Here is a 26,372-nt window from a genome sequence, read left to right as displayed (position 1 = left end):
TGGCACCCCAAGACTGGGTGACAGACCCTTGCCATTCCTTCTGTCTCTCAAAACATTCCGTGCTCTCCCGTCCCAGCACTATGATGCTCCATAGCAATCAGGTAACTCATTTCTCTCCTCAGTTGGGGTGTGAAGCCATGATGGCAGGGGCTGTGCTGTATCCACTGTGATGTCCCAAGTGCCTGAGAAAGTATTTATGGCAGAGATCGTCATTAAGAACCATCCCCTCCTCTTCCCGGGCATACAGTTGGACTATGTCTCCCGCAGATCCTTGCAGGGAGATATGGCCACAGGACTGAGCTCTGGACAATGGAATGGACACTGGCAACGATGGGGGCCCCTTCCACGCCTGCTCTACCTCCCTTGCACAATCCTCCTGACTTGTCCCCCTTCTGCTTGAATGGAGTAGATTCCAAGGACCCAGAGTGGCAGAGCCATGAAAAGTCAGAGGCCAGGAGCCAAGCATCAACATATGGAGGAGAGCTGCCCACAAACAACAAACTCCTATTGTGGTAAACCACCTCAGTATATCCTACATCATGTTTCTTGACATATGTTACAGCAGTCAGTGGGAACCTGGCACAGAGCATCACTGGAACCATCAATTAAGTGCTCGCTATGTGCTACCACTGTGCTAAATTCCCTATGGCACTATCTTGTCTAATCCTAATTGCCCTTGAGATCATGGTAATGTTATGACAACAGCAGCGATAGAGCTCTTCCTGGGTGCTGGACCTTCTACCTGTATTACTCGTCCAATCTTCACAACCACCCTATGATGTGTCACCTTAAGGTGAAGTCTAGAGAGGTTCAGTGACTTGTACAAAGTCACACAGGGAGAAAGGGGCAGAGTGGGATCTGGATTTGAGTCTGATGTCAGAGCCCAGGTCCTTGCTCCTGTGTCCTGGCAAGTGCTCAGCACGCATTTGTTGAACGATGGATGCAATGGACCTTCTTGTGTAGCTTACAGTGAGGCCTTCTCACACCTCAGAGCCATTCACTCAGCATGGCTTGGCACCACCCACCCCAGCTCAACTTGAGGCTGCCCATCCCGGCGTGGCTTACGGCCACACATGCCAGCTCAGGACGACCAGTCAGGCATTCGCCTCTCACCTCACCAGGCTGCCCCTCACCTCTGGCTGTGTTCAGAAATTTTCTGAGGTTATCTCCCTCCAGTTTGTCTAGATGGGCCAGGGCGTAGCCAGCAATGGCCACAGAATATGGTCTCCTCAGGTTCTGGTAGTGGGCTGCAAGATAATTTCCTGCCTTTTCGATGCTGCTTGGCAAGATCTGCAAGAAAGAGGACGGGTACTCTGGTAAGGTGGACATTGCTGCCACAGAGAGCTGGTAAGTGTCACACAAGCACCGCTTCCTGGGTGCCAGGATGGTTTCTGTCCTTGCAACACAGATCTGTCTTAGATCTTTTTTTTTTTTTTTTTTTCAGGTTTTCCAGTGGTTTTAGCCACTGTGAGCCGCCTTGTTGCTGAGTACCTAAGCTGTGTCTGGGACAGTTTATATATCTGGTAGTGTACTGGTAGCTATTTAAGAACCAGCTCTCCAAGGCATGTGATTGGGGGCAAGGTGGGGGGTCAGTTTATGGACTGTCAGTTATTGTGATGCCAATACTCCCACTGTGGCCAATTACAAGTTACCAACATAATATCCCTGATCCCAGAGTGACGAAGAGATGTCCCAGATAGGCACTTGTGAGCTAGTGTGAACCAGACTCAGCACCCTCCTGGGAATGCCTCTTGTCTAATCATCGGCTTCATAGCTAACACTTACTAGATGCCAGTCATACAGCCCGTCATTGAACTTCAGAATCCTATGAGGTAGGCAGTATTTTTATCATCATCCCCACTACACAGACGAGAATATTGAGACCCAGAGAGATGAGAGATGGAGAAAGACATAATTTATAGTGTTTGCGAATTTTCATGGTGTAAGTACAACCGTGGCCAATTTCAAACTACTGATGTGGAAGCAGTGAATGCAGAGTTGGGAAGAGGTGGGCAGTAAGCAGCACAGTGTTAGGTAGTATTTCCACCATACAAGGTACAGAAATAACCTCGAGATGGGTAGATTTATCATATAGATAATGACGAAGGGTAGTAAAACAATTAGAAAGTGATAGGTTTTGGGTGTTTATTACCTTAGGTTTTAATGGTTGATGTTTAGTCTAATTTACTTAAGTTTATGTAACTTAATTTTATTTTTTCAATTAAATTTAATTTTTTAATTTTTTATTTTTTTTTAATTTTTATTTATTCATGATAGGCACACAGTGATAGAGAGAGAGGCAGAGACACAGGCAGAGGGAGAAGCAGGCTCCATGTACCGGGAGCCCGATGCGGGACTCGATCCCAGATCTCCAGGATCGCGCCCTGGGCCAAAGGCAGGCGCCAAACCGCTGCGCCACCCAGGGATCCCTAAATTTAATTTTTTAAAAAAGATTTTACTTATTTATTCATGAGACACAGAGAGAGAGGCAGAGACTCAGGCAGAGGGAGAAGCAGGCTCCATGCAAGGAGCCTGATGCCGGACTGGATCCTGGAACCCTAGGATCACTCCCTGAGCCAAAGGCAGACGCTTAACCACTGAGCCACCCAGGCATCCCATAACTTGATTTTAAGTGATGATTGTATTTAAGAACTAGCTTGCGAAAAGTCCTGGAGATGTAACAGTTGGTTTTCCCAAGTTCAGTGGTTGGTTCCAGCACACTCTTGATTTGAACCCCAGCAATCTGGTTCTACAGCCTATGCTATCCTCAGTTATACTGTTGCCATGTTGTAGAGGAAAATGTTGCTGCATGGTAGTAGAGCCTAATCCTTTGGCCTGCCCAGCTACTTCTCCTCCATCTACTTTTGTTTGACGTCTGTAGGAGCTTTTCTCCTCCATTTCCACGCCACACTGGAGGCAGGCCATATTTGCCCAGCGAGACCAACTCCTTGGCCTGAGCTGATTGGCCCAGGGGTGATCACCCTACCACGGTCCAGCCAATCAGTGCTGTCCCCTGGGAATCAGCTAGCCTTACTCTGGCTGTGTTCCTCAAGGAAGGTCAGCCCCGTGCTGCCCTGCAGGCAAAGAGGAATTATTGGGCCCAGAAAGGTCTGGGTCCCTCCTGGGCACTAAAGTTAACAGGCCCCTCCCTTCCATCACTTTCTGGGGTCCAACGAAGGAAGAAGCAGCTGGCTGAGGGTGAGATCCTGGGGTTCCAGACTTGGTAAGCCAAAGTTCAGACAATCCACTCTGACCATCCCAGGACAAAGCAGATGAAGCAATCACAGAGACTCTCAGGAGCCCATCTCTCTAAGTTTTGTGCTTCGAAATGAAAACCAGAGGAAAAGGAGGTAACCTTTTAGGGTCATGGGCTCCTTTGAAAATTTCCTAGAAGAGAGATGCTTGGGTGGCACAGTCGGTTAAGCATCTGACTCTTGATTTCAGCTCGGGTCATGATCAGGGTGGTGAGATGGGGCCCTGCATGGGGCTCTGTGCTCAGCAGTGTCTGCTTGAGATTCTCTCTTCTCCCTCTGCCCTGCCCCCATGCTCTCTCTCTCTCTCAAATAAATAAATAAATCTTAAAAAAAATTTCCTAGAGGATCCCCTGGACTAAGAAAATAGTCTTGATGTTTTCTTAGCACTGTGTTGTGAGTTTCCTTTAGGCAAGCAGCAAGGATACAATGCACTGATCATGTAGGAGTGATGTGGGAGGCAGGCTGAGGGGGCTTTTGTTGAAATTGGCTAAAATTCTCTGAAAAGGGTAAGGCAGGCAGAGAGGACCCGCTCTTTGATCTCTTTGTGTCTCAGTTTTCTCTTCTGTTAACTGGGGATAATAAGAGTAGCCTACCTCTTGGGCTCCAACAAGGATTACAGGACTTCACCATGTGAAGCTCTTAGATGAACATCTTTAGTTAATTGCCCCCCAAATGTTGGGTATTATTATGGCCGCTTTGCTGGCTGTTAGTGCACTGGGGGAGGACTGAGAATCACCCAAATGCAACACCTCACCCTCCAAGGTGCATGTGCCTTGGGTAGAGGAGGGGAGAGGAAGAGGATGGCAGATACTTACGTTAACCTGTCCTATACAAATATCTTCAGCCTCTTTTAGTGCTATGAGAACAAAGGCCGTGAGGGACACAGACTTCTCCTCAGCTTCCCGGAAGCCACCCTAGAGTGGGAAGCAAGAAACAAGGATAGAGTCACCAGTGTGTTCCCATTTGCTGGCCAATCCCCCTGTAGGTTCAGTAGGTCCAAGCAGGGCTGAGTCTCTCCCCAGTGTCTCCCTAGGAGGGTCACTGTCTTCAGTATTCATTCATTCAGCAAATGGTGGTGCTGCTGGGGATAAGGTGGTGGGAAAGACCTGGACACCAGCCCCAATCCTCATGGAGCTCGCCGTATAGTAGGGGAGACAGACAAGAACCGACCAATTCGCTATAGATTTATCATTACAAACTGATGAGTGCTATGCAGGAGAAGTGGATGTGGCAGTGAGAATGGACAGTGGGAGTGTGACTCAGTTGGGGAGGTCAAGAAAGATGTCCCTGGGGGATGACAGGGGTTAGCAGGCCAGGCAGTGGGAACAGCATGTGCAAAGGCCCTGTGGCAGGACAGAGCAAGGCTCCTAGCAGTACAGATGGCATGTGGATGGGGATAGGAGCAACACCGTGAGAATGGAAGCTTGAAAAGTCAGGCTAAGGCAGTGATTCTCTAACATGGGCATGTGTCAGCATCACGGTGGTGGTGGTGGGGGGGGAGGTGGGGTGTGGAGAGGGACTTATAGAAACTGGTTCCTAGGCTCTGCCCCTAAAGTTTCTGATTCCATGCATCTAGCATCCAGCCTGAGGACGTACATTACTAACAAGTTTCCAGGTGATGCTGATGCTGCTGGCCTGGGGAATCCCGTTTGGAGAACTGTAGTTCTGAGGGGTTCTAGGTGTATTTTCAGAGTGAAGGGGAGGGACTTTGGTTTTGTACTGGACTCTGAAGGTCTCTGGTTTTTGTACTAGACGAGTGACACTCCCAAAGGAATGGGTCGTCTTTCTCCTATCTGTCCCATGACTTCCAGGCGCCCCTCCCTCACTCTGTCCTGAACCCCTGCTTCTTACGGTCATCTCTTGGTGGATCACAGGCCCATCCTCCTGGAAGATCCCATCGGGCTTCTGCTTCTCCAGGATCAGCCATTTGACAGCCCCGCAGAGAACCTGGGCTTCAATGGCGATGAGGTTGGTGGCCAGAGAGAAGACCTTGACCACGTAGGCTGTCAGCCTGGAGGTGGTCACAGAGCATGAGCCAATCGCCTCGGCATCCAGAGAGCAGGTTCCAGCAAACCAGTGAGCAGAGGGGGCAGGCCCTGGCCCAGCTGGCTCAGCTTGCCCACCCAGGTTGAGACCCAGCCTAGCTGCAGGAGGTGCTTGATGACCGAGGGCCACTCAGGAGCCCACAGTGGGCGCCTCGCCTCTGTGGGTGGAGGCTGCATAGCTGGGCAGAGGGCTGTGTGGATGGGGCCCACCAGGACCACGGCAGGCTGCCCTGCTCTGTGGGGTGCAGGGGTGGCTCACCAGGTGCTGGATGGCCGGTTCTGGAAGGCAGCGAAGGCCGAGTTGGGTTGTCTGAAGGCCAGCTGTTGGGTGTATCCTGCGGGGAAGCAAGAAGTGTTGTCAGAAGAGCAGGGGCGCAGTGGAGAGGGTGGCCGGCATGGGAATGCCAGCGAGGGGGAGGGCCTGGAGTCCTGGGGTTCAGGGAGGGGAGAGGGGGCTCAGCACAGAGGAGGGAACTGCAAAGGGGGAGGAGCTTCTAAAAAGAGAAGGGGCTCAGAGGATGGGGCGATCAGAGTAAAGGGGGTGGGGTCCCCGGGAGGACCCAGCTCCAGGAGGCGGTGGCAGCGGGTCTCCCACGAAGACGCACCCTTCTTGATGAGCTCCAAGGCCTCCTGGCGCTTCTCCAGCCCGAACTTGTCCCACTGCTCGGTTTGGTCCAGGTAATGCAGGGCGATGACGGTGGGCGTCATGCCGATCATGTTCTGCTCCCCGCAGCCCGACGGGGTCACGATGAGGTGCTTCAGACGGTCCCCGTCGATGGCGTCCTCTACCATCTGAGCCACCGGGGTCCCTGGAGCCAGGCGGGAGGGAGGACCGCGCTCAAGCACAGTGGGGCGGGGTGAGGAGGGTCGGGACTGACCCAGGGACCCCAGGCTCCCACCAGCCAGTGCCAGGGATGCGGGGGGCAGTTGGAGGCTGAGGGGGATGTGATCAAAGGGGAACAGAAGGCTGAGTGGCCCCAGAGGGGGGTGCGTGGCCTACATTTGTAGGGAAGGGGGGGCTTGTGCTTCATAGAGCCCTGGTCCCCGAGTCCTCTTGTTACACCAGTGGCAAATGAATCCCAGTAACAATCGTCACGAACACTTAGATGTGCTTAATGCTGTTTTGCCAGGCGCTGTTCCAGAGATCATCATATAATATCTCATTTAATCCTCTCAGCAACCCTTTGATATATTTGTTATTTTGTTATTTGCCCCCATCATAGATGAGGAAACCAAAGGTCTCTCCCCAAAACCTTAAGCTTGCAAGGTGCCTTTCCAGCGACCTCTTTTCCCTTCTTGCTCCAGTCCTCCATCCCGCGCATTAGGTTCCAGAATTTCCTGCTCTCAAGAGGAAACTCTACTGTTTCTCATTCAAACTTCTCTATCAGCAAAAGCTATTTTCTGAATTAAATACTGCCTGGGGGCTTCTCTAATCTAGGAGGTGGTTCTAGCAGAAGTGGAGGGGGGAGACACAGCGACAAATGCCCCCAGAATTAGGTGGCACTGGGTCCCCTGCTCCAGGGTCGTGCCTTCCTGGGTCGGGGCCAGTGGCCACTCACCTTGCAGGAGGATCCTGGTCTCTGACTCCGTGTCCGGGACTTGGTCGCCCAGGTCTGCGGCATGGACCTCCTCTCGCTGCACTCCCTCTGCCGGCCGAGCGGGACAAACGGATGGCACCAGCCCTCTCCCACAAGGCCCTGCATCACCACCCAGGCTGCCACTCCTCTGCTGTGGCTGACTCACCCTGGCCCTTGGCTTCTGGATCCAGCGTGCGAATGGCCAAGGTTTGGTTGACTAGGATTCCTTCCGGCTGACCCATGTCGGGATAGGGGGTGGAGGGAGGGCAGGCGAATAAAAGAACAGACAGACACAACTGGTCAGCAAAGACACTGTCCTTCTGGCCATTACTGTCGCACAGGCACGAGGTACCACCTTTCCTAGCTGTGTGATGGGAGTCAAATACCTTCCTCCGTGGCTCAGCTTCCTCCCTTCTAAAGAGGAAGCAATACCAACATCTACTTCATATGATTGTCCTGGGAGTTAATTTCTTTTTCTTTTTTTTTGGGGGGGGGGAGTTAATTTCAAATTATACGTTCATAACAAAAGCACAAACCCTTTGGAAAGCTTCCTGCGTGCTAACCCTACTGTCTTGCGTTAATGGTTCACAGCAAACCCAGTGGGGTGAGGGCTGCTGTGATACCTCCTGTCTCAAAGATGGGGTATGAAAGGCGAAGTAACCGCCCCCCCAACATCACACAGCTGGTAGGAGAGAACTGTTTTTTTTTTTTTTTTTTTTTTTTTTAGAACTGGGGTTTGAACAGGGCATTCTGGCACAAAGTCTGTTTTTTGAGGGGAGGCAGTCACGCTGAACGACCCCAGAGTGTCTGTGTTTGTAACTCAGTGCCTTTCAGGCGTCTCTAACACAAAAGAATGTGCATAAAGTACTCAGCACAAGGCCTGGCACATAGTAAGTGCTCAGTTAAAATAGGAGCTATTTTAGTTAGTTATCGGATTCCCAATGGAAGCTCTCCTGTAAGTGCAGAAAGACCTCCATGGTGGACTGCAGCTGTTTATGCCTTTTCAGAACACATTCTCCTTTTAGGCTGATATTAATGCCCAAATTTTCCTTTAGAGACCGACTCTTCTCCCATGGCATGCTGGTAAATATTTGCCACCCAGCTCTCCAGGAAGAAAAGATGCTGACTTGTAGCGCTGCCAGTTTCTGTGCTGTGAATATCTCCTCCACACTGGATTTCAAGTTGCCAGCATCTGGGATTGCAAAATTGGGAAGTTGTGGGCACTCTGGCTCTTGGGCGCTGGACCATTCAGGCTCCAGCAACCCTACTGGGTTTGCATCCCATTGGTTCCCATACTGAGCCAACGCTCAGAGGCACAATGACATAAGGGTCCCAGACAAAAGGGATAATAAAAAATGTATCCCTACGGGCACTCAGCTGACTCATCAGAAGAGCATGTGACTCTTGATCTAGGGGTTGTGAGTTTGAGCCCCACGTTGAGTGTAGAGATTACTAAAAAAAAACCCAAAACAAAAAAAACTTAAAAAAAGAACTCCTAGAGGGATCCCTGGGTGGCGCAGCGGTTTGGCGCCTGCCTTTGGCCCAGGGCGTGATCCTGGAGACCCGGGATCGAATCCCACATCGGGCTCCCGGTGCATGGAGCCTGCTTCTCCCTCTGCCTGTGTCTCTGCGCCCCTCTCTCTCTCTCTGTGACTATCATAAAAAAAAAAAAAAAAAAAAAAAAAAAAAGAACTCCTAGATATATATTTGTATGTATGTTTTCATGGTTCATTATATTCCAGAACATTAAAGTAGTTGAAAAAAACATGAGTTTGGGTGCACCTGGCTGGCTCGGTTGGTAGGGTCGGATCAAGTGTGACTCTTGATCTCAGGGTTGTAAACTCAAAGTCCCACGTTAGGTATAGAGATGACTTAAAAATAAAGTCTTAAAAAAATATGTGAGTTTGGTTCCATTAAAGTCAGGAAAGAAAAATTATAATCAATTCTGATTTGGGTATAAATAAGACATTTGACTGTAAAATAGCACTGTCAGTTTTAAAGCATTTGCTTTTCAATGTTTCAATATTTTTTCAACTACTTTAACATTTTTTGGGAAAATCAACCATTAATCAATTTTAACACTTAAAAAAAGACATGTATATGCCCTATTTTCCCTTTTAGCTTCAGGCTCTAATATAGCTTGACTTGACATTGTCAGGTCCTCTCTGTGTTTAAAATTTTGATCTTTTGTCCATCATGGATTTTTCTGGCATTAATTTTGATTTCTTAAAACACTGCATTAAAATATTGTTGCTCTTATTTATGATCTCACATTTTGCTCGAAAATATTAATAAAAGATGATAAGAGGCTTTTGTTTTTATTAATGACTTGATCTCCTATTATATTTGTGAATGTTCCTCACTGTAGGAAAGAGTAGATATTATTGGATATACCTTAACAGTTATATATCTACTCTTTCCTACAAATTTTAGAAAGCAATAACATATAATGTGAGAATATAAGAACTTCTATTTTTATCTATTATATGTTATTGCTTTCTAAAATTTGTTTTTTGAGGGGTGCCTGGGTGGCTCAATGGTTGAATATCTGCCTTTGGCTCAGGGCATGATCCCAGGGTCCTGGGATTGAGTCCTGCATCGGGCTCCCCGCAGGGAGTCTGCTTCTCCCTCTGCCTATGTCTCTGCCTCTCTCTGTGTGTCTCTCATGAATAAATAAATAAAATCTTAAAAATAAATAAAAAAGGAAATAAGTAAAATTGATTTTGTGAAACATGTTTTCCCAAGACTTTTAAGGTCAAAAGAAAACTCCTCTATACTGAACTGTGTTAAAAATATCCTATGTGATAATAAAACATATATATATATTTTTTTATAAAACATATTTTCATTTAAAAATCTATCACTGGGAGTGCCTGGGTCAGTCAGTTAAGTATCTGCCTTTGGCTCAGGTCATGATTCTGGGATCCTGGGATCCAGCTACACATGGGGCTCCCTGCTCTGCGGGGAGCCTGCTTCTCTCTCTCCCTCTGCCTGCCACTCCCCCTGTTTGTGCTCTCTTTCTCTCTCTCTCTCTGTTTGTCAAATAAATAAATAAAAGCTTTAAAAAAATATATCACTGATTTTTATTATTGAGTTTTTTGGTTCCCCCTCAAAGTTCTCACTCACTCACCCTAATCCTGGTTCCTGCTTCCAAGCGCGTAAGGACTCTTAAATTTTCTAAGCTGAGACACTTAGTGTCTCAGGGCCTGGATCTCCAACTTGGGTTGACAGCATGGGAGACAGGAGCCTCTCCTGAAGGGCAAGGAGCCGCAAGCACCCCCAAGGACTCACCACGACCTTCAAGATCTTCTTGACACCATCGTTGGCGAAATGCCTGTAGACAGCGGCCTTGACCTCCACCTCATGGAGGCCAATCTTCAGAGGCACAATGACATAAGACACGGCCACGGAGGACTTGGCTGGGATGTTTACAATCTGCTGGTAGCTCTTCTTAGATGTGGCCAGACTACAGAAGGCTGGATTGTAGAGTAGTTCCACCCTGACCTGTTGGGGACAGAGGATCGGTTAGGGGTGTGTGCCACGGGACACCAGCATGACCACCACCACCCCTTCCAAGCTTGCCATCATGCCTCTGTCATCCCAGGGACCCACCTTGATATCCTCTCTCTCCTGGTAATTGTAGAGTATGGCTCGGATCTCCACCTGCTCATTACGTACAACAGAGTAGGGTAGCCGCAGGTCAATGAAGAAGTCTTGTAGCACTGTGACTTCATAGGGGTCAGCCACACAGATCCCTGCCCGGAAGTGGAGTGTCAAGTGAAGGAGGTGGACAGAGGCTCAGTGCTTACCCTGACTGCTGGAGCTGGGCCAAGCTCAGGCTGTGTTTGTAGCAGCCCACGGACTGAACAACTTCAATGGTGATACCTTACCGACGGTGGTGGCAGCTGGGAGTTGCCGTGATGGGACGATTTCCATCCTCCTTTGTGATTTGGTTCATAGGTAGGTGTGCAGGTGGGAAGAACTCAAGCATAATCAATGGCTCCTATCTGCGCTCTCCAAAATGGTAGCCCGAGCTCCTTGTGGTTACCAGGCACTTGGAATATGGCTCGCTCTGGTGGGAACTGGATTCCTACTTCTATTTCATTTCACTTCACTCAGATTTAAACTTAAAAACTGATGTTTGTCATGAATATGCTACAACCCCCTGAACTATACACTTTCAAAGGGTGACTTTCATGGTATGTGAATAATATCTCACTTTAGAAAATGATGTTTGATTCAATAATTGGAAAAACCTTTAAATGTATGCTTGGAACAATTTAGATATGCCAATATACCTTTACGACTGTACATTTTACAGATCCTAAAATACAGATCAAAGTGTTTCCAGTGAAGGCCTAGGGGCATCTGGCCAGTTTAGTTGGGGAAGAGTGTGACTCTTGATTTCAGGGTTGTGAGTTTGAGCCCCACGTTGGGTGTAGAGATGACTTAAAAGTAAAAATAAAATCTTAAAAAAAAAAAAGTTAGCACCCTAATTGAATTTGCTCTGCAGGTATAAAATACGTGCTGGATTTCAAAGGTTTAGTGCAAACAGAAGTAAAATATATCATTCCTAATTTTGAGATGTTAATAGGTTATTCTTAAATATTAAAAGATTTATTAAAAAAAAAGATTTATTGTAACATCATCACTAGTGTGAAGTGGTTTTGTGCATGTTTATAAAACGTTGAAAGAATAAAACAATGTTGAAAGAATAATATTTGGGGCATATTTTGTAAAGAAAATATATAATAAAATTGATTTCACCTATTTTTTTTCTTTTCTTTTTTTTCAGGTAGGCTCCATGCCCAACATGGGGCTTGAACTCACAACTGAGATCAAGAGTTGCATATTCTATGAACTGAGCCAGCCAGGCATCCCTCACCTACTCCTTTCTTTTGGGGCTACCAGGAAATTTAAAATGACATAAAGCTTGCATCTGCCACTCTGTATTTCCAATGGACAGGGCTGATCTACAAGCAGTGAAAATGATGCCAGAAACAATGGTTATTTGAAATACAACAGTTATTGCATTAAATTCAAACAAAGGGTTGATTGATGCAAGCAAAATTTGCAAAAAGATATTTAAAATAATGTTATACTAAAAAAATAAAACAAAAATAATGTTACATTAAGAAATCTATTAAGATTTTTTTGTTGTTGGTGGTGCTTATTCTTCAGTGGTGAAAAAAATTATCAGAGACTTAAACAAAATCCTTATTTCCTAACCTACAGTCATTTATTCACCACCCTTGGGGTGTTTGCTCTAGTCATGGGAGCTCTTTACCCATTTCTTATCTACTATTTGTTTTTACATTTTTCAAAAAAAATTATTTTTTTAGTAGTCTCTACACCCAGTGTGGGGCTCGAACTCACAACCCTGAGATTGGGAGTGGCACCTTCCACTGACTGAGCCAGTCAGATGCCCCTGTTTTCACATTTTGAAACTCAAATAGAATTTACGATGGTGTGTGAAAAACGAGCTTTTGCACCATAAATAGGAGGGTTCTCTCAAGGAAAACAAAACGGTTTTGTTCAATACTGGTTAGCTTGTGTGGTGCCTGCAGAAAGTGGCACCTGCTCCCCTCTCCTCACTGATTGAAGTTGTTAACAAGAACCGGGGAGATGAAGGGGTGCTTGCCCCAGACTGAGCTCTTCCCTTTGAACAAGATAAAAGGACTGAAGGAGAACCAAAAGAAGGACTTCTGATGCACCATCCATGTTATTTTTAAGGCAATGAAACAACTCCTCTGTGTGATATTGGAACTGTGGCTGCATGTCATTACAGGTTTGTTCAAACCCCCAGAAGGTACAACCCCTAAAGGGGGGGAGCTCAAGGCTATTGGCTGCAATTAATAATAACATATCCAGGGGCACCTGGGTGGCTCAGTCTGTTGAGCATCCGACTCTTCATTTCGGCTCAAGTCATGATCTCAAGGTCATAAGATTGAGTCCCAAGTCGGGCTCCCCGTTCAGCGGGGAGTCTGCTCAGGAGTCTCTCTTTCCCTTTGCTCCTCCCCTGCCCCTCAAATAAATAAATAAATAAATAAATAAATCTTAGAAAAAAAATCAGATATCCATATTGGCCTATCGATTATAGCAAATGTACCACCCTAACACAAATGGGGATGGAGGGGGGCATGGAGGGATGTGTGGCGACTGTGCTTTTTGCTCAAACTGAAAACTGTTTTAACAAATCTACCAATTAAAAAAAAAAAAGAGTGACTTCTGGTGCATGATTTGCGGTATTTAAGGAAATAGCCATGCATCTCTGAAAGGCATTTACTCTTTGGTCTCTAATATATGTCTGGCTCCAATGAGAACTCACACTCATCGGACATCTATAATATGCCAGGCCCCATCATAAGGGCTTTCTGTGTATCAACTCATAAAATCCTCCCAACAACACTCTGAGTAAGTGCTATTTCTATTGTGCCTGCTTTATGGATGTGCACAGAGAGGTTGAGTAACTTGACTCAGGCCACACAGCTCCCCAGGGGAAGATCTGGGATTTGAAGCCAGGCGTTTCAGCCTGGGAGGCCCCCTACTTGTAACCCTACTGACTCTTTAATTCATAGTGTCTCAGGAGTTTGAAATTTCCAAGTTCTGTTGGTTATAGTGCTACAATATTTTATTCTGAAGCTCTAAGATGGGATTCCCGGGAGGTTCATCCCCTGCTGATCTTGGGCAAGTCACCTTCTTTCGTTGGCTTTAGTATCCTCATTTGTAGGAGAATAATAGTACCAAGCTCTCATGGGGTGGTTGTGAGCATTGAATGAGATAATGTGGAATCCAGCAGGTAGAGGCCATGAATGCTGCTCGACATCCTCTCCTGCACAGGGCAGGGCCCCATCACAGAGAACCATCCAGCTCAGGGCCATGTCGGTGGTGAGGGAGAGAGGTGCTGGGGCAGGGCGGGCCTTCCCCAACCACCACACGCATGCTAACCCCTTGGGGACCTCGTGAAAACACAGGCTCTGAGTCAGCAGGTCAGAAGTCAGGCCCAAGATTCTGAATTTCGGACCAACTCCTAGGTAAAGCAGCTTTGCCAGATTGCTAGTGGTTCAGGGAACATGGTTTCGGTCCAAGAATCTAAACTGTGGCTTTCAATTTTTTTTTTTTCCCCAAGCAGCAAGAACTCTTCTTATTTAAAGGACACTTCACACAGAACCTCAATATACGAACACAGAGGATGGGCAGATAGGAAGATGCTCTGATCTGAAACACGGGTGGGGGCCACAAACCAGAATTGTGCTGAATTGTACTGGGGTTTCAGGCGAAAGGAAAAGTAGGTGCCCCGGCCTACACGATCGTGCTGTGCCATCATCGCTTGTTCAAGAGAAACTGCCAAACAGTTTCAATTCCTTCATTTAAAACAAGACAAGCAAAGAAGCAGATTTTGGAAACCTTGAAGGAAAATGGTAATGAGGTGTAATTTATTATAAACTGTAACACAATAAAATTATTAAAAATCACTTAAAACGTTGGTTTGGCATAAGTCAGGTATCATTGGTTTTCATACACCCACTTTTTAATATTTCAATCTTTTTTCCAGCTATTTTAATGCTCAGGGAAAAAATTAAAATATCCATAAATCAGGCACAGGGGACATACATTTTCTCTCTTGCCTCAAACCCCAGTATGGCTTGGCACGGCGCTGGCTTCTATTTAAAATGTAGGTATTTTGTTCACCACAGATTTTTTTTTTTTTTTGCATTCACATTGATTTTTAAAAAATATTACTTATCGGGGCACCTGAGCTTTTTGGCGCCCACTTAAAATTGGCATGTAGGGGTGTCTGGGTGGCTCAGTGTTTGAGCATCTGCCTTTGGCTCAGGTCATGATCCCGGGGTCCTGGGATCAAGTCCCGCATCAGATTCCCCACAGGGAGCCTGCTATTCCCTCTCCCTATGTCTCTGCCTCTTTCCCTGTGTCTTTCATGAACAAATAAATAAAATCTTTTAAAAAATAGATAAAATTGACACTTAAAGTTAGCGCCTCCTTCTCCTCATCCTGCTCCTCACCCTCCTCGAGACCACTCATGTCAGGCCAGGGCTCCCGGGTTCTCTGAGGTGGTGGCCTTGATTTCATAATCTGACCACCCATGTTCCAATCATGCATTTCATTCTGCTTCCTCTTATACTCTTTTTTAATCGCTTTACCCATCATCCTATCCACATCACTCCTTAAGGGTGTTTGTCATTGCGAATTATTCTATAAGATACCACAAGGGTGGATATAGATTGAACAGCACCAAGAGTGAACCCTACTGTCAACTATGAACTTGGGGTGATGATGATGTAATACACCGTGCTGGTTTGGAATGCTGGGATTTGGGGAGACTGTGCTTGTGGGGAGGTAGCATGGAAGTATGGGGGGAAATCTCTTACCCTACCGTCAATTTTGCTGTGAACCTAAAACTGTTCTCAAAAACATATCTATCTACAAGAAGCACTGACTATGTCACTCACAGAGAGGACCTGACACCCCTTCAGTCACCAAGAAACGAGGATTTCTTTGCATGGGAGAGAATGCCCAGTGGCTCTGGGGTCCCTGCCTCCTGAGGATGGGGCCACCACCTTCTCTCACCTTTCTTCTTCGACAAGCTCACAGCCAGAATTTCCCAAGTTGTGATGGAGTCTTTCAAAAACACATTCATGGTCTTCGTGGAGATTCTGGATGGGGGGGAGAAGTTGGGGTGTTAGGAGAAGACGTGTGTCAGGGTTATGGAGGGGCCCCAAGGGAAGAGTGGCAGGGGACAGCTAGGCACATTTAGGCAGCCTGACTCTTGATTTTTCTAGGCTGGATTTGAGGCTGCACGGTGATTCCAGAAAAGAGGGGGGTTGGGGTGCATGCAAATTAAGTGGTCCAGTCTGGGGTGCTGTAGGAGCTGGCCTGGGCCATGGGTTGAAGTGGAGGCCTTACCCATTTTTCTCAGGTTCATTGAGAATCTCTATGGTCCACAGCCAGCTCTCAGGGAACTGGCTTCTGGAAACGATGTCCTCTTCCAGGAATAGTTCTTCATCCATGTCACCTGGGAGGCAGGGGGTGGGGAAGGGAGCAATTTGGGTTTAGAACAGACCCATTTTCCCACTGTCCCTGGAGATATTTATCTCTGTATCTCTGGAGGGATTCCTAGCAGCAAAACACACCCATGGCCACGTGATGACCTTGGCAGGGGGCGGGTATGTTTGCCTTTGTCACTCCTTCCTCCATAAAAATACTATTAAAAATTGTATTTTACAACTGTGTTGATATAAGAGCAAAAATAATCCAGGCTGGGTTATACTATTTACCCTTCCCCCGATTTTCATAGAAATGAAAGCATTCGCTTGAGCCTCTAAGCACAGTGGCTCTGGGGCTCTGTCCCTGCTGCATCTGATGGTTATGGTCCTGAAGCAAGCAGGTGGCTCGAGAGACTCCCCAGACCTGATGGAGACCCCTGGAGAGGGAGTGACCTTTTAAAGCGTGGCTGACACCATCAACACGTAGGTAAAGTAGGGCCGGAATAGGGTCAACCCTGTCTGGGCTTTCTTCAAGACACAATGGGCAGCTCGTAACTCAGCTCTGGGTCTGCCTAATAACAAATTGGTGAAACCTGCTAATACCTAAATCCACCCACATTCTGGAATAACCCATCAAAGTGCCTTTGGAGGATGAACATGTGAGCAACTCTCTGCCTCACCCCAATTTGGCTGAAAAAAGTACACAATGCTACAGGATGAAAGCAGCCGAGCATATGTAAGCCAGATGCCAGTAGATCAGATATTTTTGTCTAATACTCCTCTTTGAGAAAGGAAGTCTGTAGGTTGTTGGAATGGTAGTCTTCCAGCTAAAAGAATTTAGAAATATTTGTCCACTTTGGCAAATTCTGCCTTTAAGAGGTGACTGCTTACTTCTAAGTAAAAAAAAAAAAAAAAAAAAAAAAAAGGACCCAAACCAAACCAGACCAAACCAAAGCGAAATCGCTGGTGCAACTTGAATGGGGCTGGAGGGTTTGGCGGTGGTAATGAGTCAACATTAATATCCCAATTCTGGTGGCTGTGCTGAGTTTTGTCGGGGAACATCTCTGCTTCTAGAAAATCCACACTGAGCTAGTTGGCGGTGGTGGGGCCTCAATGAGTTCAGAGGGGAAAAAAAAGATTTTTATACCCACTTCCACTTTTTCTGTTGGAGATTGTTTAAAGAAAAAAAAAAAAGGATGATTTTTGCTTTGCTTGGGCAGCTATGAAATGGCCCTGTTCTTTTTTTTTTTTTTGGCCCTGTTCTTCCTCAGTTTTTAAGCAAAGGCATTCTCTTTCATGACTTTTCATCCAATAGTTGATAAGGTAATTTCCCTTGATTTCAAGAGCCGTTCACGTGGGCTTTTATTCTTGGAGCCCAATTTGAAGGACGTGATTTCCTGTTCCCCATGAAAACAGTGGGATGTGCAAAAGAAATGTTCAAACGGCCAATCAGAGCGATCACCAGAGCAGTGAACGCTCTGCCTAAAATGATTAAAAAGAGCCATGTGGACAGGGTGGGATGAGCTGGGAAGTTTGCCAAGGTGACCCTCACAAAATGCCCTGTGCTGACAGTGGTGCGCTGTCCCTAGGTTCAGTTTTGACGGTGCCCATCCTTAGCAGAAAGATCTCTAATCAAGACAAAGCAAAAAGCATTTTTAAAAAGGAGGGATCACGCCTCACTGGGCTCAAAGCCTCTCAGCAAATGGCACTTAGGACTCCGCTCATTTCTATCAGTGCCACTTTGTGGTGGAGACAGCTCTGGTTTTTGCTGTAAATGGGGTTATTATAAGAGAAATTTCTGGGGATCCCTGGATGGTGCAGCGGTTTAGCACCCGCCTTTGGCCCAGGGCACAATCCTGGAGACCAGGGATCGAGTTCCACGTCGGGCTCCCTGCATGGAGCCTGCTTCTCCCTCTCTGTGTGTGTGTGTGTGTGTCTATCATGAATAAATAAATAAAATCTTTAAAAAAAAAAGAAATTTCTCTTAGCTTTGCTTAAGATATATTTGGACTGGGATCCCTGGGTGGCGCAGCGGTTTGGCGCCTGCCTTTGGCCCAGGGCGCGATCCTGGAGACCCGGGATCGAATCCCACGTCGGGCTCCCGGTGCATGGAGCCTGCTTCTCCCTCTGCCTGTGTCTCTGTGCCTCTCTCTCTCTCTGTGACTATCATAAATAAATAAAAATTTAAAAAAAAAAAAAAAAAAAGATATATTTGGACTGAGATGTAAAGCTTCAAGCGTGTACACGTTTTGTCTTATCCAGACTGGAATGAATGAATGAATGAATGAATGAATGAATGAAAATGAATCAACAGATGTTAGGCATGGAGTTAGGCACCACTTTGGAAGGCAACATAAATGAGTTTTCTTTGGTCAAGGCCAGTTGAAAACCCATCTCGGACAGAGGCATCCTCCCCTCTGGGACAGGGCCTCCTCCCCAGACAGGTGCACCTCCTCTCCCCTTAGGCCCCTTCCTCTCTCTCAGGGAGCCCCTCCTCCCCCCCCCTCCGGCCCACCCCCCTGCAGGTGTACTCACTCCTGGCCAGTCCCAGGTTGTCCATGCGGCTGTAGTTGAGCCGCAGCTGCGTGATGTATTTGCAGCACTCGAGGAAAGCCTTCACGCAGCTCTCCGACTCCTCGCGGGAGACGAACTGGGCCCTGCGCTCGCAGGAGAACTTCATGGGGTTGTCCCGCATGCCGCCCTCGCAGCACTTGCGCAGATCTTTCGGGTACTGGCCCACTGTAGGGGCACAGACGGCGTGTCACGCCCTCTGCCAGGGCCTCGCAGCGGGGAGGACGTCCCCATGGCCAGGCCCTGCCCCCTTCCCTCTTTGGCTGGGACCCCGGGGCTCCCACCTTTGTCCATCCTCTTCTCCGTGAGCACCACGGAGCGGCGGCGCCGGGCGGCTGGTTTGGGGCACTCAAGATCTGGGGGGCAGGCAGATATTAACAGGGTGGATTAAGCACCGACCTGGTGAGTCCTCACCGTACTCCTCTCTGGTGCTCCCATTTGACAGAGGAGGAGACTGAGGCTCAGAAAGCAGTGACTTGCTAGATGGTGGCAGAGGCAGGACTAGAACCCAGGGCCCCCTGACCCCAGAACCCTGCCCTCCACCTGCACTCAGCATCTGGGGGTGGAGGCCCCGCCCCTCAGCGGCCCTCACCTCTCCTCTGGGGAGTCTGCAGTTCTTTGTTGGTCTTGAGGGCCAGGCCTGCGTCCATGAACACCCCGGCATAGTCCTTTCCGCTGCCCGCTGTGCAGCCGATGTCCGCCGCCTCCACCACGTTCCAGATCTGCAGGGCGGGAGGAGTCATCCGCGGGGCCCACCCACCCCTGCATTCTCATCCCGGGTCCCCCTCAGCGCTGTGTGTGCTGTGTCGGCCGCCACGGCCCGTCTGCATCCATCTGCTCTCCCCTCTGCAGCCTTGACTTCTAGCCCACGTCCGTGTCCCTTCTGACCTCCCTCCAGCCCACGCCTCACTCCACTTCCAGAGCTTTCCCCAGGCCCACCGCCCGCTCTGCCCAACGCCACCCCTTTGCCTCGCCTCCCTCCACCCTATAGCACCGGGAGGCACACCTTGCTCTGAGTCAGTTTGTTCTTCTTGTTCAGCACGAACACACCCTTGTCCACAGCCACGAGGCCCACGCGGGCCCCCGGGTCTCCCTGGATGATGAGGGTCGTCTGCTGTCCGGGCAGGTGTGACCTCTGTTCCTTCCCGCTGCCTTTCACCACCAGCTGGGGGGCGGGGGGCAGAGTGAGGGGTCAGCGCTGCCAGGCCCGGTCTTGGGGCTGCCCTCGTGGGTGAGTGGGGGAAAGCTGGAGCCAGGCAGAGCAAAGGCAGGAAGGCCAGGAGAGAGAGAATACGGGAGCACGAGAAGCCCTGAGGCCCAAACAGGTCACAGGGCAGGGAGTGGGCGCAAGAAGGAGCCGGGCAAGGAGAAGACAGAGGCAGAAATGCCATGACCAGGTGGAGAGCCTGCTCGGAAGGCCGGAGAGAGGCAGAGACTGAGAAAGCACTGGCCAGGTGGGGAGTCCCAAGGTGAGTGCAGAGGAAGGTTCTGGAAGCTTACGGTGCCCATGCAGGAGTCCTTGACGTCCACCCACACGGAATCGGCGACCACTTCCCTCTGGCCGCTGCTTCCAATGACTGTGTAATAAGCCACTAGGCGGAAGGAAGGAATGAAGTCCGAAGTGATGGTCAAGGGCAGTACGACCAGGTCCTGGCCACTCTCCCGCTCCTGGCGGCCCACCTTCAAGATCTTCCCTTTGTTCATGATCTGGGGGGAACAGGTGGGCATTAAGGATCAGCAGGGTGGGAGGGAGGATGGGGCGACCTGGGATTGGGGGTGCTGGGGAAGCGGAGAGGAGGGGCCTGGGATCCTAGGGAGCCACGGACCAGGTAGGTGTAGTAGCGGATCTGAGCCTCCTTGCTGGGGTCCGTTCGCAGGTGGAAGTTGACATTGAGAGTTTCCCCTGGCTTCAGTTCCATTCGAGGCACAGACAGATGCAGGTAGTTTCTGGAGTTGCCAATGGTGTTGTAGGGTTGGACTTCCATGGTCCTGGTGGCCTGTCGAGACTCTAGGATACCCTCCTTCTTCGTGCTTACCTGGGCAAGGAAACAGGGATGAATGCTGTCCCCCCCCCCTCCTCCAGATGTCCATGGTACCTTCTGTGGCAAGAGGGACTTTGCAAATGGGATTAAGTTAAGGATCTGAGGATGGGGGCAGATTGTTTTGGATTGTCCAGGTAGGTCGAATGTAATCACAACGATCCTTATAAGATAGCTATGCAGGGATGCCTGGGTGGCTCAGTTGGTGAGGCGTCTGTCTTTGGCTCCGGTGGTGATCCTGGGGTCCTGGGATCGAGCCCCACATTGGGCTTCTTGCTCAGTGGGGAGTCTGCTTCTCCCTCTGCCTGCCACTCCCCCTGCTCCTGCTCTCTCTCTCTTTCTCTCTCTCTCTTTGACAAATAAATAAAATAAAGTCTTAAAAAAAAAGAAAGATAGCTGTGCAGACAAGAACCCCTCCATGTGAATGAAAACACCTCTATGTGAACAGCAAAACCCCCTCATGTAAATAAAAGAACCCCACTCTGCAGGTGGCAGGATGTCCGGCAGAGGACAGATGGGGTCCCTCTGTGCAAACTCAGTCCCCCAGCTCTCTGGAATGGGGCCCCAGGCGGGCGAGGACTCACAGTGATGTGCAGGGGCTTCTTGCTGTCGGGTGTGTTGATGGTCAGCTTGGCCACACCGTCTTTCTGGGTTAAAGCCTGCACTCTGTAGTTCTGGATCCCCACGGGGACGTGGGGGGCCGGGGAGCCGTCAGGGTTTGTCACGAACACCTGTGGGTACAGGGGCAGGTGGAGGGGGCTCAGGTGGACCCAGAGGCACAGCCAGTGCTCAGGAGCAGGGCGTGGGGTACAGGCCCACCCAGGGTCTCACCATGAGGTCAAAGGGCATGGCTGGTTTGAAGAACTTGGGCGTCTTGGTGAAGTGGATCTGGTAGGGGGAGGTCACGATGGGGATCGCGTTGCTCTCGGCCTCCACCATGTCGCTGCCTGAGGGGGCCAGCAATGAGGGCGGGCTCCCCTCCAGATTGGGCTCCACCTTCATTTTGGGCCTCCCTCCTCAGAGTGGGCCTCCTCTGTCAGACTGGATCCCACCTTCCTACTGGGCCTCCCCCCTCATACCGGGCCTCCCCACGCAGCCGGGCCTCTGCCCTCAGACCAGGCCTCACCTGAGTGCAAGATAACAGTGGCTGACACGTACAATGACTTCCCCACCAGGGCATCTGGTCGGGAGGGTCGCACCCCTTCCAGCAGGACATTTCGTTTCAGCGTAGCCACCCCATTGCCATCTTCAATCTGGGGAGAGGAAAGGAGGCTCAGGAAGGGGGAGGCGCTAGGCTGGGGGAGGGCGGGAGTTCAAAGTGGAGGCAGCTGGGAGGGGCAGGGCACCAGAATACGGGTGAGGGACTGAGACAGAGAAATCCTCCGGTCGCCATCCTGGACTCCAAAGATGACAAAGGCTGTTCCGTCCACTTCCTTCCCGTATAAGAACCTGAGAGGCAAGAGAGTCTCAGGTGCTTGTCTCCTGAACGGCAGGCCTCCCTCCAAACCTCCACTGACGCATCTCACAGAGCCCCTGGTCCTTCACCTGGTTCTCACCTGGTTCTTACCTGGTCCACATCTGGTCCCTCATCTAGCCCCTCACCTGGCTCCCCGCCCCCCCACAGGGTCCCTCACCTGGCTCCACCCCGGGCTGCTCACCTGATCCTCATCTGGCCCTCATCTGCCCCCTCACCTGCCCTCCTCGCCTATCCTCCCACCTGGCCCCTCACCTGGCCATGATGGTGACATCCAAGCCCTCTGTGCTATCGATATAGTAGAATTTCTGTGCAGGTTCCACCTGGACCTCAAAACTGGGCAGCACTGGGGGAAGAAACACACAGGTTAGGGCGCCAGCACTGGGACCCGGCACCGTGGGGCCCCCACCCCGACTCCCTCCTCCTCTCACCGTATTCCTTCACCTCGAACTCGGCGGAGAAGACCTGCTCCGGGGCATCTTCGTAGTGGGCTTGTATCTTCCACTGCCCCATGCTGTGGGGCAGGCAGGCAAGTGAGCCGGCCACACCTGGCAGCCCCCACACCCCCACCCCGGGGTAGGGAACCCCCTCCAGGAAGGCCTGACATACTTGACCAGCTCTGGGATGTACCACGACTGGGACAAGATGCCATCCTGGTTTTGAGAGGACAGGGAGCCCCGCTTGACGGTCACACCATCAGGGGACTGTGGAGGGAGACAGGGACTGTGTGACTCTTCGGAGATCGGGCTTAGCCCCTAGGCTGTCCCCTCCCTCTCTGTGTCTGGCCACTCTCTGCGTGTCATGGTGTCATGACTATTGGGGCGGTGGTTTTTAAACATGCACTTGGGTCAGTCGGCCCCGATTCAAGTCCCCACTCTGCCATTGATGAGCTGTGTGACCTTGGGCAAGGTACTTAACCTCTCTGTGCTCAATAGGCCCATGTAGAAAAAGGAGAAAAATGGAGCCCCTACCTCATTGGCTTGGGACACGGGTGATGTAAGCAGGTGCTCACCATCCTCAGTGTCGGTCCGAGTACTAATGATCACTAGCATTTATCACCTACTCTGGGCGGGACTCTGTGGGAAGCATCTCATGGGTGCTGAGCCACCACGGATTGCCTACATCCAACTCTTTGACCCACAAGGATACCAATTTCATGTGGTTCGACCAAATACACATGATTTTTTTTTTTTTTTTAACGCATGATTTTTGTTGCCAATTATTAAACGTCAGGAGACGTCCTGTAAACATCTGGTTTTTTCCTGGCTCCTCTTGGGGATTGGGATAATTGTGGATGATGGATTCCTGTTGCTACAAGGCGACATCTGACAGAAACTGGGCCGAGGCTATGTCGTTAGAGGCATGTGTTCTCTGGTCCCCACAATTCCACTGAGCCCCCAAAGTCAGCTCAGGGCTGCCGGAACCTGCTCTCTGTTACCATTGCATGATCTTGAGAAATACTCATGGCGATCCTCTGAGAAAGATGCCCCCCTCTTCCCTCCCTCCTTCACCTCCTCCTTCTATTCTCCCTCCCACCCTCCACCCCACCCCGTTCCTTCTTCTAGTAAATTTTTATTAAGCTACTACACACCAAACACCGTGTTGGGGTCAGGAGGTAAGGCCATGAAAACACGGGTGAAAATCCCTTTCGGTGTGGAATTTAGGTTCTGGGGAGGTTGGGGGAGGGGGCAACTAGCAAACGAATAAATCCAGTTGATGAGGATGCTAAGAGGAGATGACAGGAAGGGAGAAGAGTGGGGTGTGTGTGTGTATGTTGAGGGGGAGAAGGTTTGCAATCTTACGGGATGCTCCGGGAGGCTTCTCTGTACAGTTGGCACGTGGTTGACATCGGAGCAAAGACTTGCAGGACGTGAGGGGGCAGGCAGTGTGGGTATTTGGAAGAAGGGGGTTTTCTGGGTACAGGGGAACAGTCTGTGCAAAGGTCCTGGGGCAGGTCCCACATGGCAGTTGGAGGCCAATGTGGCTGGAGCAGAGTGAGTAGAGGGAAAAGAGAGAGACAGAGAGAGAGAGAGGAGGGGAGGACAGGGAGGGGACAGGGTAGGTCATGCAGGGGGCCCTGGGGACCGCTGGAGAGCTTAGGCTTTTACCCCAGGGAGGTGGGAACTCCTGGAGGGCTCTGGGCAGAGGAGGGTGGGACCTGAGTTAGGTGCTTGTGGTCGCCCTCTGGCTGCAGGAGGCGGAATGGACTACATAGTGTTTTTTATCTGTCACCCCTATCTTCAGATGAGAAAACTGAGGTCCTGGAAGGTGAAGTGACCCGTCGGGAGTCACGCAGTGGCCAGAGGTTTCTCTGGAGCCAGGATCCACGTGGTATCCCTGGATCCCTGCCCTGTCTCTAGGGCTCTTTCTGTGTCTGGGGCTCTAGGTATTTCTTCTGCCTTTAGGTTTCTGCAGGTGTGCCTTTTCCGGAGTCTCTTTCTCTGTCTCTCCTGTCTCTTTGTCTCTCCCTGGGTCTCTGCCGGGGCAGATCTGGGGCCCTGGCTGGCTGGTACCTGGATGCTGATGATAACGCTCCGGCCTATGGGCAGCAGGTTGTGGTCCACGGTGAAGACCCGATAGAGGACTGGAAGGCGGTGGGAGACAAAGGCGGCGGCAGGTGAGCCCTTGGCTCTCCCGGCAGCGGGGCTCCAGCCCTGGCCCTCCCCAGCCGCCGTCCACCCCCTTACCTGTGGAGCTGGGGGTGTAGATGGTCTTGTCCGTCTGGATGAACAGGTACCCACTCTGGAAGCTGACCAGCACCACCTTCTCCAGCACAGTGGCCCCGAAGGCCGCCTGGACAATCACGAACTTGCTCCCCTTCTCTGATTTTGCATCCTTGTTGGCCGGCATCTAGGCACCGACCAGAGGATCATTAGGAGGGTCTTTCCGGGCCCCTGGGCCACATCCAGCCCCCAGGAATTCAGTGGGGCCCACACATGCCCCTCCTGCCAGTAGCACCTGCCCATCACTTCTGGTCTCCCTGGTGTGCCCAGGTTGGGAGAGCAGGGGGACTCGGAGGTAGGGGTCAGAGAAGGGGATGAGAAGGGGGGCTCAGCGGCAGGTGGCAGGGGTGGCTCTGAGGACCTCCCAGGGGAGAGGAGCTCGGGATGGGAGGGGTTAATTGAAAGAGGAGGCTCCCGGGTGCTCAGAGAGCTGCAGGGCTTCAGCAGGTGCCCACCTGGATGGTGACGGTGCTCATGTACTGATTGGCGCTGGTCAGATCGGTTTTCTCTCTGAACAGCACTTGCTTCTTGGCCGGGAAGTCGTGGACGGTGACGGTGACTTCAGTGTTTTCTTTCAGGTCATGGGCCTCCAGCACCACGGTCTCCTTGTTCTCCAGCCGCAGGATGTTGGGGGTGATCATGGAGAACCTGCCGGCGCGGGTGGGGCATGGGAGGGCGCTGCCGTTCTAGGGACCTGGCATTCCAACCCTCACCCGCACAGTGAAACTCCCAAATCCCATATGCAGTAGTCAGATGTCGGGGCTTCCAAAGCAGTACTGCCACAGGATCACCAAACACCACACCCCATGTGCCCTAAACCGGCAGACGCTTGGTTCTGGAAATACCCGCACCCCGCTCCGCGTTACCACCCTGAACTCCACAAACACCCGACTCATGAACTCTTGAACTCACAGGCAGCCTGCATTCCTTAACAGCCCAACCCACTGCCCACTGCCCGCACAGGCACCCGCATGCACCCTGAATCCTCCTAGGACCAGACCCCATCACTCCAACCCACGGCCCACTGCCCGCACAGGCACCCGCATGCACCCTGAATCCTCCTGGGACCAGACCCCATCACTCCAACCCACGGCCCACTGCCCGCACAGGCACCCGCATGCACCCTGAATCCTCCTGGGACCTGACCCCACCACTCCAACCTCAGAAGTAGCTGTGTTTGGGGAGGGGTCATGACCACTCACATGGGGTCCCCCAGTGCCAGGGGGAGGCTGGTCAGCAGCAGCAGCAGCAGCAGGCGGGGGCCCGAGGCAGGCCCCATGGTGCAGGGACAGAGGAGGGACAGAAGGACAGAGGGAGAGGACTGGGGGGGGAATGAGCAGAGGCTGTTGGGGATTGCCTTTTATCTGGCCCCAGCCTCCCCCCACCTTCAGCCCAGCCCACAGCTCCTGTAGCCTCCCCCTCCCTGCAGCTGCCCCAGATTACTCAATACCATTTCCTAAGTTTTTCAATCCCCGGGGCCAGTGTGTCGGGGGTAACTAACTCAAGGGCATGTCCTCCTGCAACATGAACACACCTTCCCCTTGCCATGGCCTCCCTCAGGGTCAAGGCCAGCTGGTGAACCTTTCCCCGTGGCAGCTTCTTCGTGGTGAAGGAACACTGCAGGCCAGAGAGCCTGCATCCCAGATAGCTGAGCCTGACCCCCAGTCCACTTCTGGCGTGCATT

At 50.6% G+C, this 26,372-nt stretch overlaps 1 protein-coding gene across 1 annotated transcript in view; it reads right to left on the bottom strand.

Annotated features, from left to right (window-relative positions):
• C3 (complement C3) overlaps positions 1–26,045 on the bottom strand; it is a 33,044-nt gene extending 6,999 nt beyond the window's left edge. The window contains exons 1-28 of the mRNA XM_072787570.1: positions 25,891–26,045; positions 25,144–25,336; positions 24,653–24,815; positions 24,479–24,549; positions 22,575–22,669; positions 22,397–22,479; positions 22,221–22,311; positions 21,838–21,940; positions 21,618–21,744; positions 21,323–21,438; positions 21,076–21,222; positions 20,279–20,488; positions 19,953–20,159; positions 19,459–19,617; positions 19,045–19,174; positions 18,737–18,808; positions 18,417–18,620; positions 15,802–15,910; positions 15,466–15,551; positions 10,489–10,631; positions 10,168–10,380; positions 7,043–7,109; positions 6,859–6,945; positions 5,905–6,108; positions 5,559–5,634; positions 5,106–5,265; positions 4,070–4,168; positions 1,134–1,290 (exon numbers count right to left, since the gene is read on the bottom strand). Coding sequence (XP_072643671.1) covers positions 1,134–1,290; positions 4,070–4,168; positions 5,106–5,265; positions 5,559–5,634; positions 5,905–6,108; positions 6,859–6,945; positions 7,043–7,109; positions 10,168–10,380; positions 10,489–10,631; positions 15,466–15,551; positions 15,802–15,910; positions 18,417–18,620; positions 18,737–18,808; positions 19,045–19,174; positions 19,459–19,617; positions 19,953–20,159; positions 20,279–20,488; positions 21,076–21,222; positions 21,323–21,438; positions 21,618–21,744; positions 21,838–21,940; positions 22,221–22,311; positions 22,397–22,479; positions 22,575–22,669; positions 24,479–24,549; positions 24,653–24,815; positions 25,144–25,336; positions 25,891–25,967 — 3,649 coding nt within the window. The 5' untranslated portion in view covers positions 25,968–26,045. The remainder of the gene's footprint in view (positions 1–1,133; positions 1,291–4,069; positions 4,169–5,105; positions 5,266–5,558; positions 5,635–5,904; positions 6,109–6,858; positions 6,946–7,042; positions 7,110–10,167; positions 10,381–10,488; positions 10,632–15,465; positions 15,552–15,801; positions 15,911–18,416; positions 18,621–18,736; positions 18,809–19,044; positions 19,175–19,458; positions 19,618–19,952; positions 20,160–20,278; positions 20,489–21,075; positions 21,223–21,322; positions 21,439–21,617; positions 21,745–21,837; positions 21,941–22,220; positions 22,312–22,396; positions 22,480–22,574; positions 22,670–24,478; positions 24,550–24,652; positions 24,816–25,143; positions 25,337–25,890) is intronic.
• Between the last annotated feature and the right edge of the window lie 327 nt (positions 26,046–26,372).

Source organism: Canis lupus, chromosome 19 (assembly GCF_048164855.1).
Source record: "Canis lupus baileyi chromosome 19, mCanLup2.hap1, whole genome shotgun sequence".
NCBI classification, from domain to species: domain Eukaryota; kingdom Metazoa; phylum Chordata; class Mammalia; order Carnivora; family Canidae; genus Canis; species Canis lupus.
The sequence above is the reverse complement of the archived record's forward strand: the minus strand, read 5'-3'. Positions and strand labels throughout refer to the sequence as shown.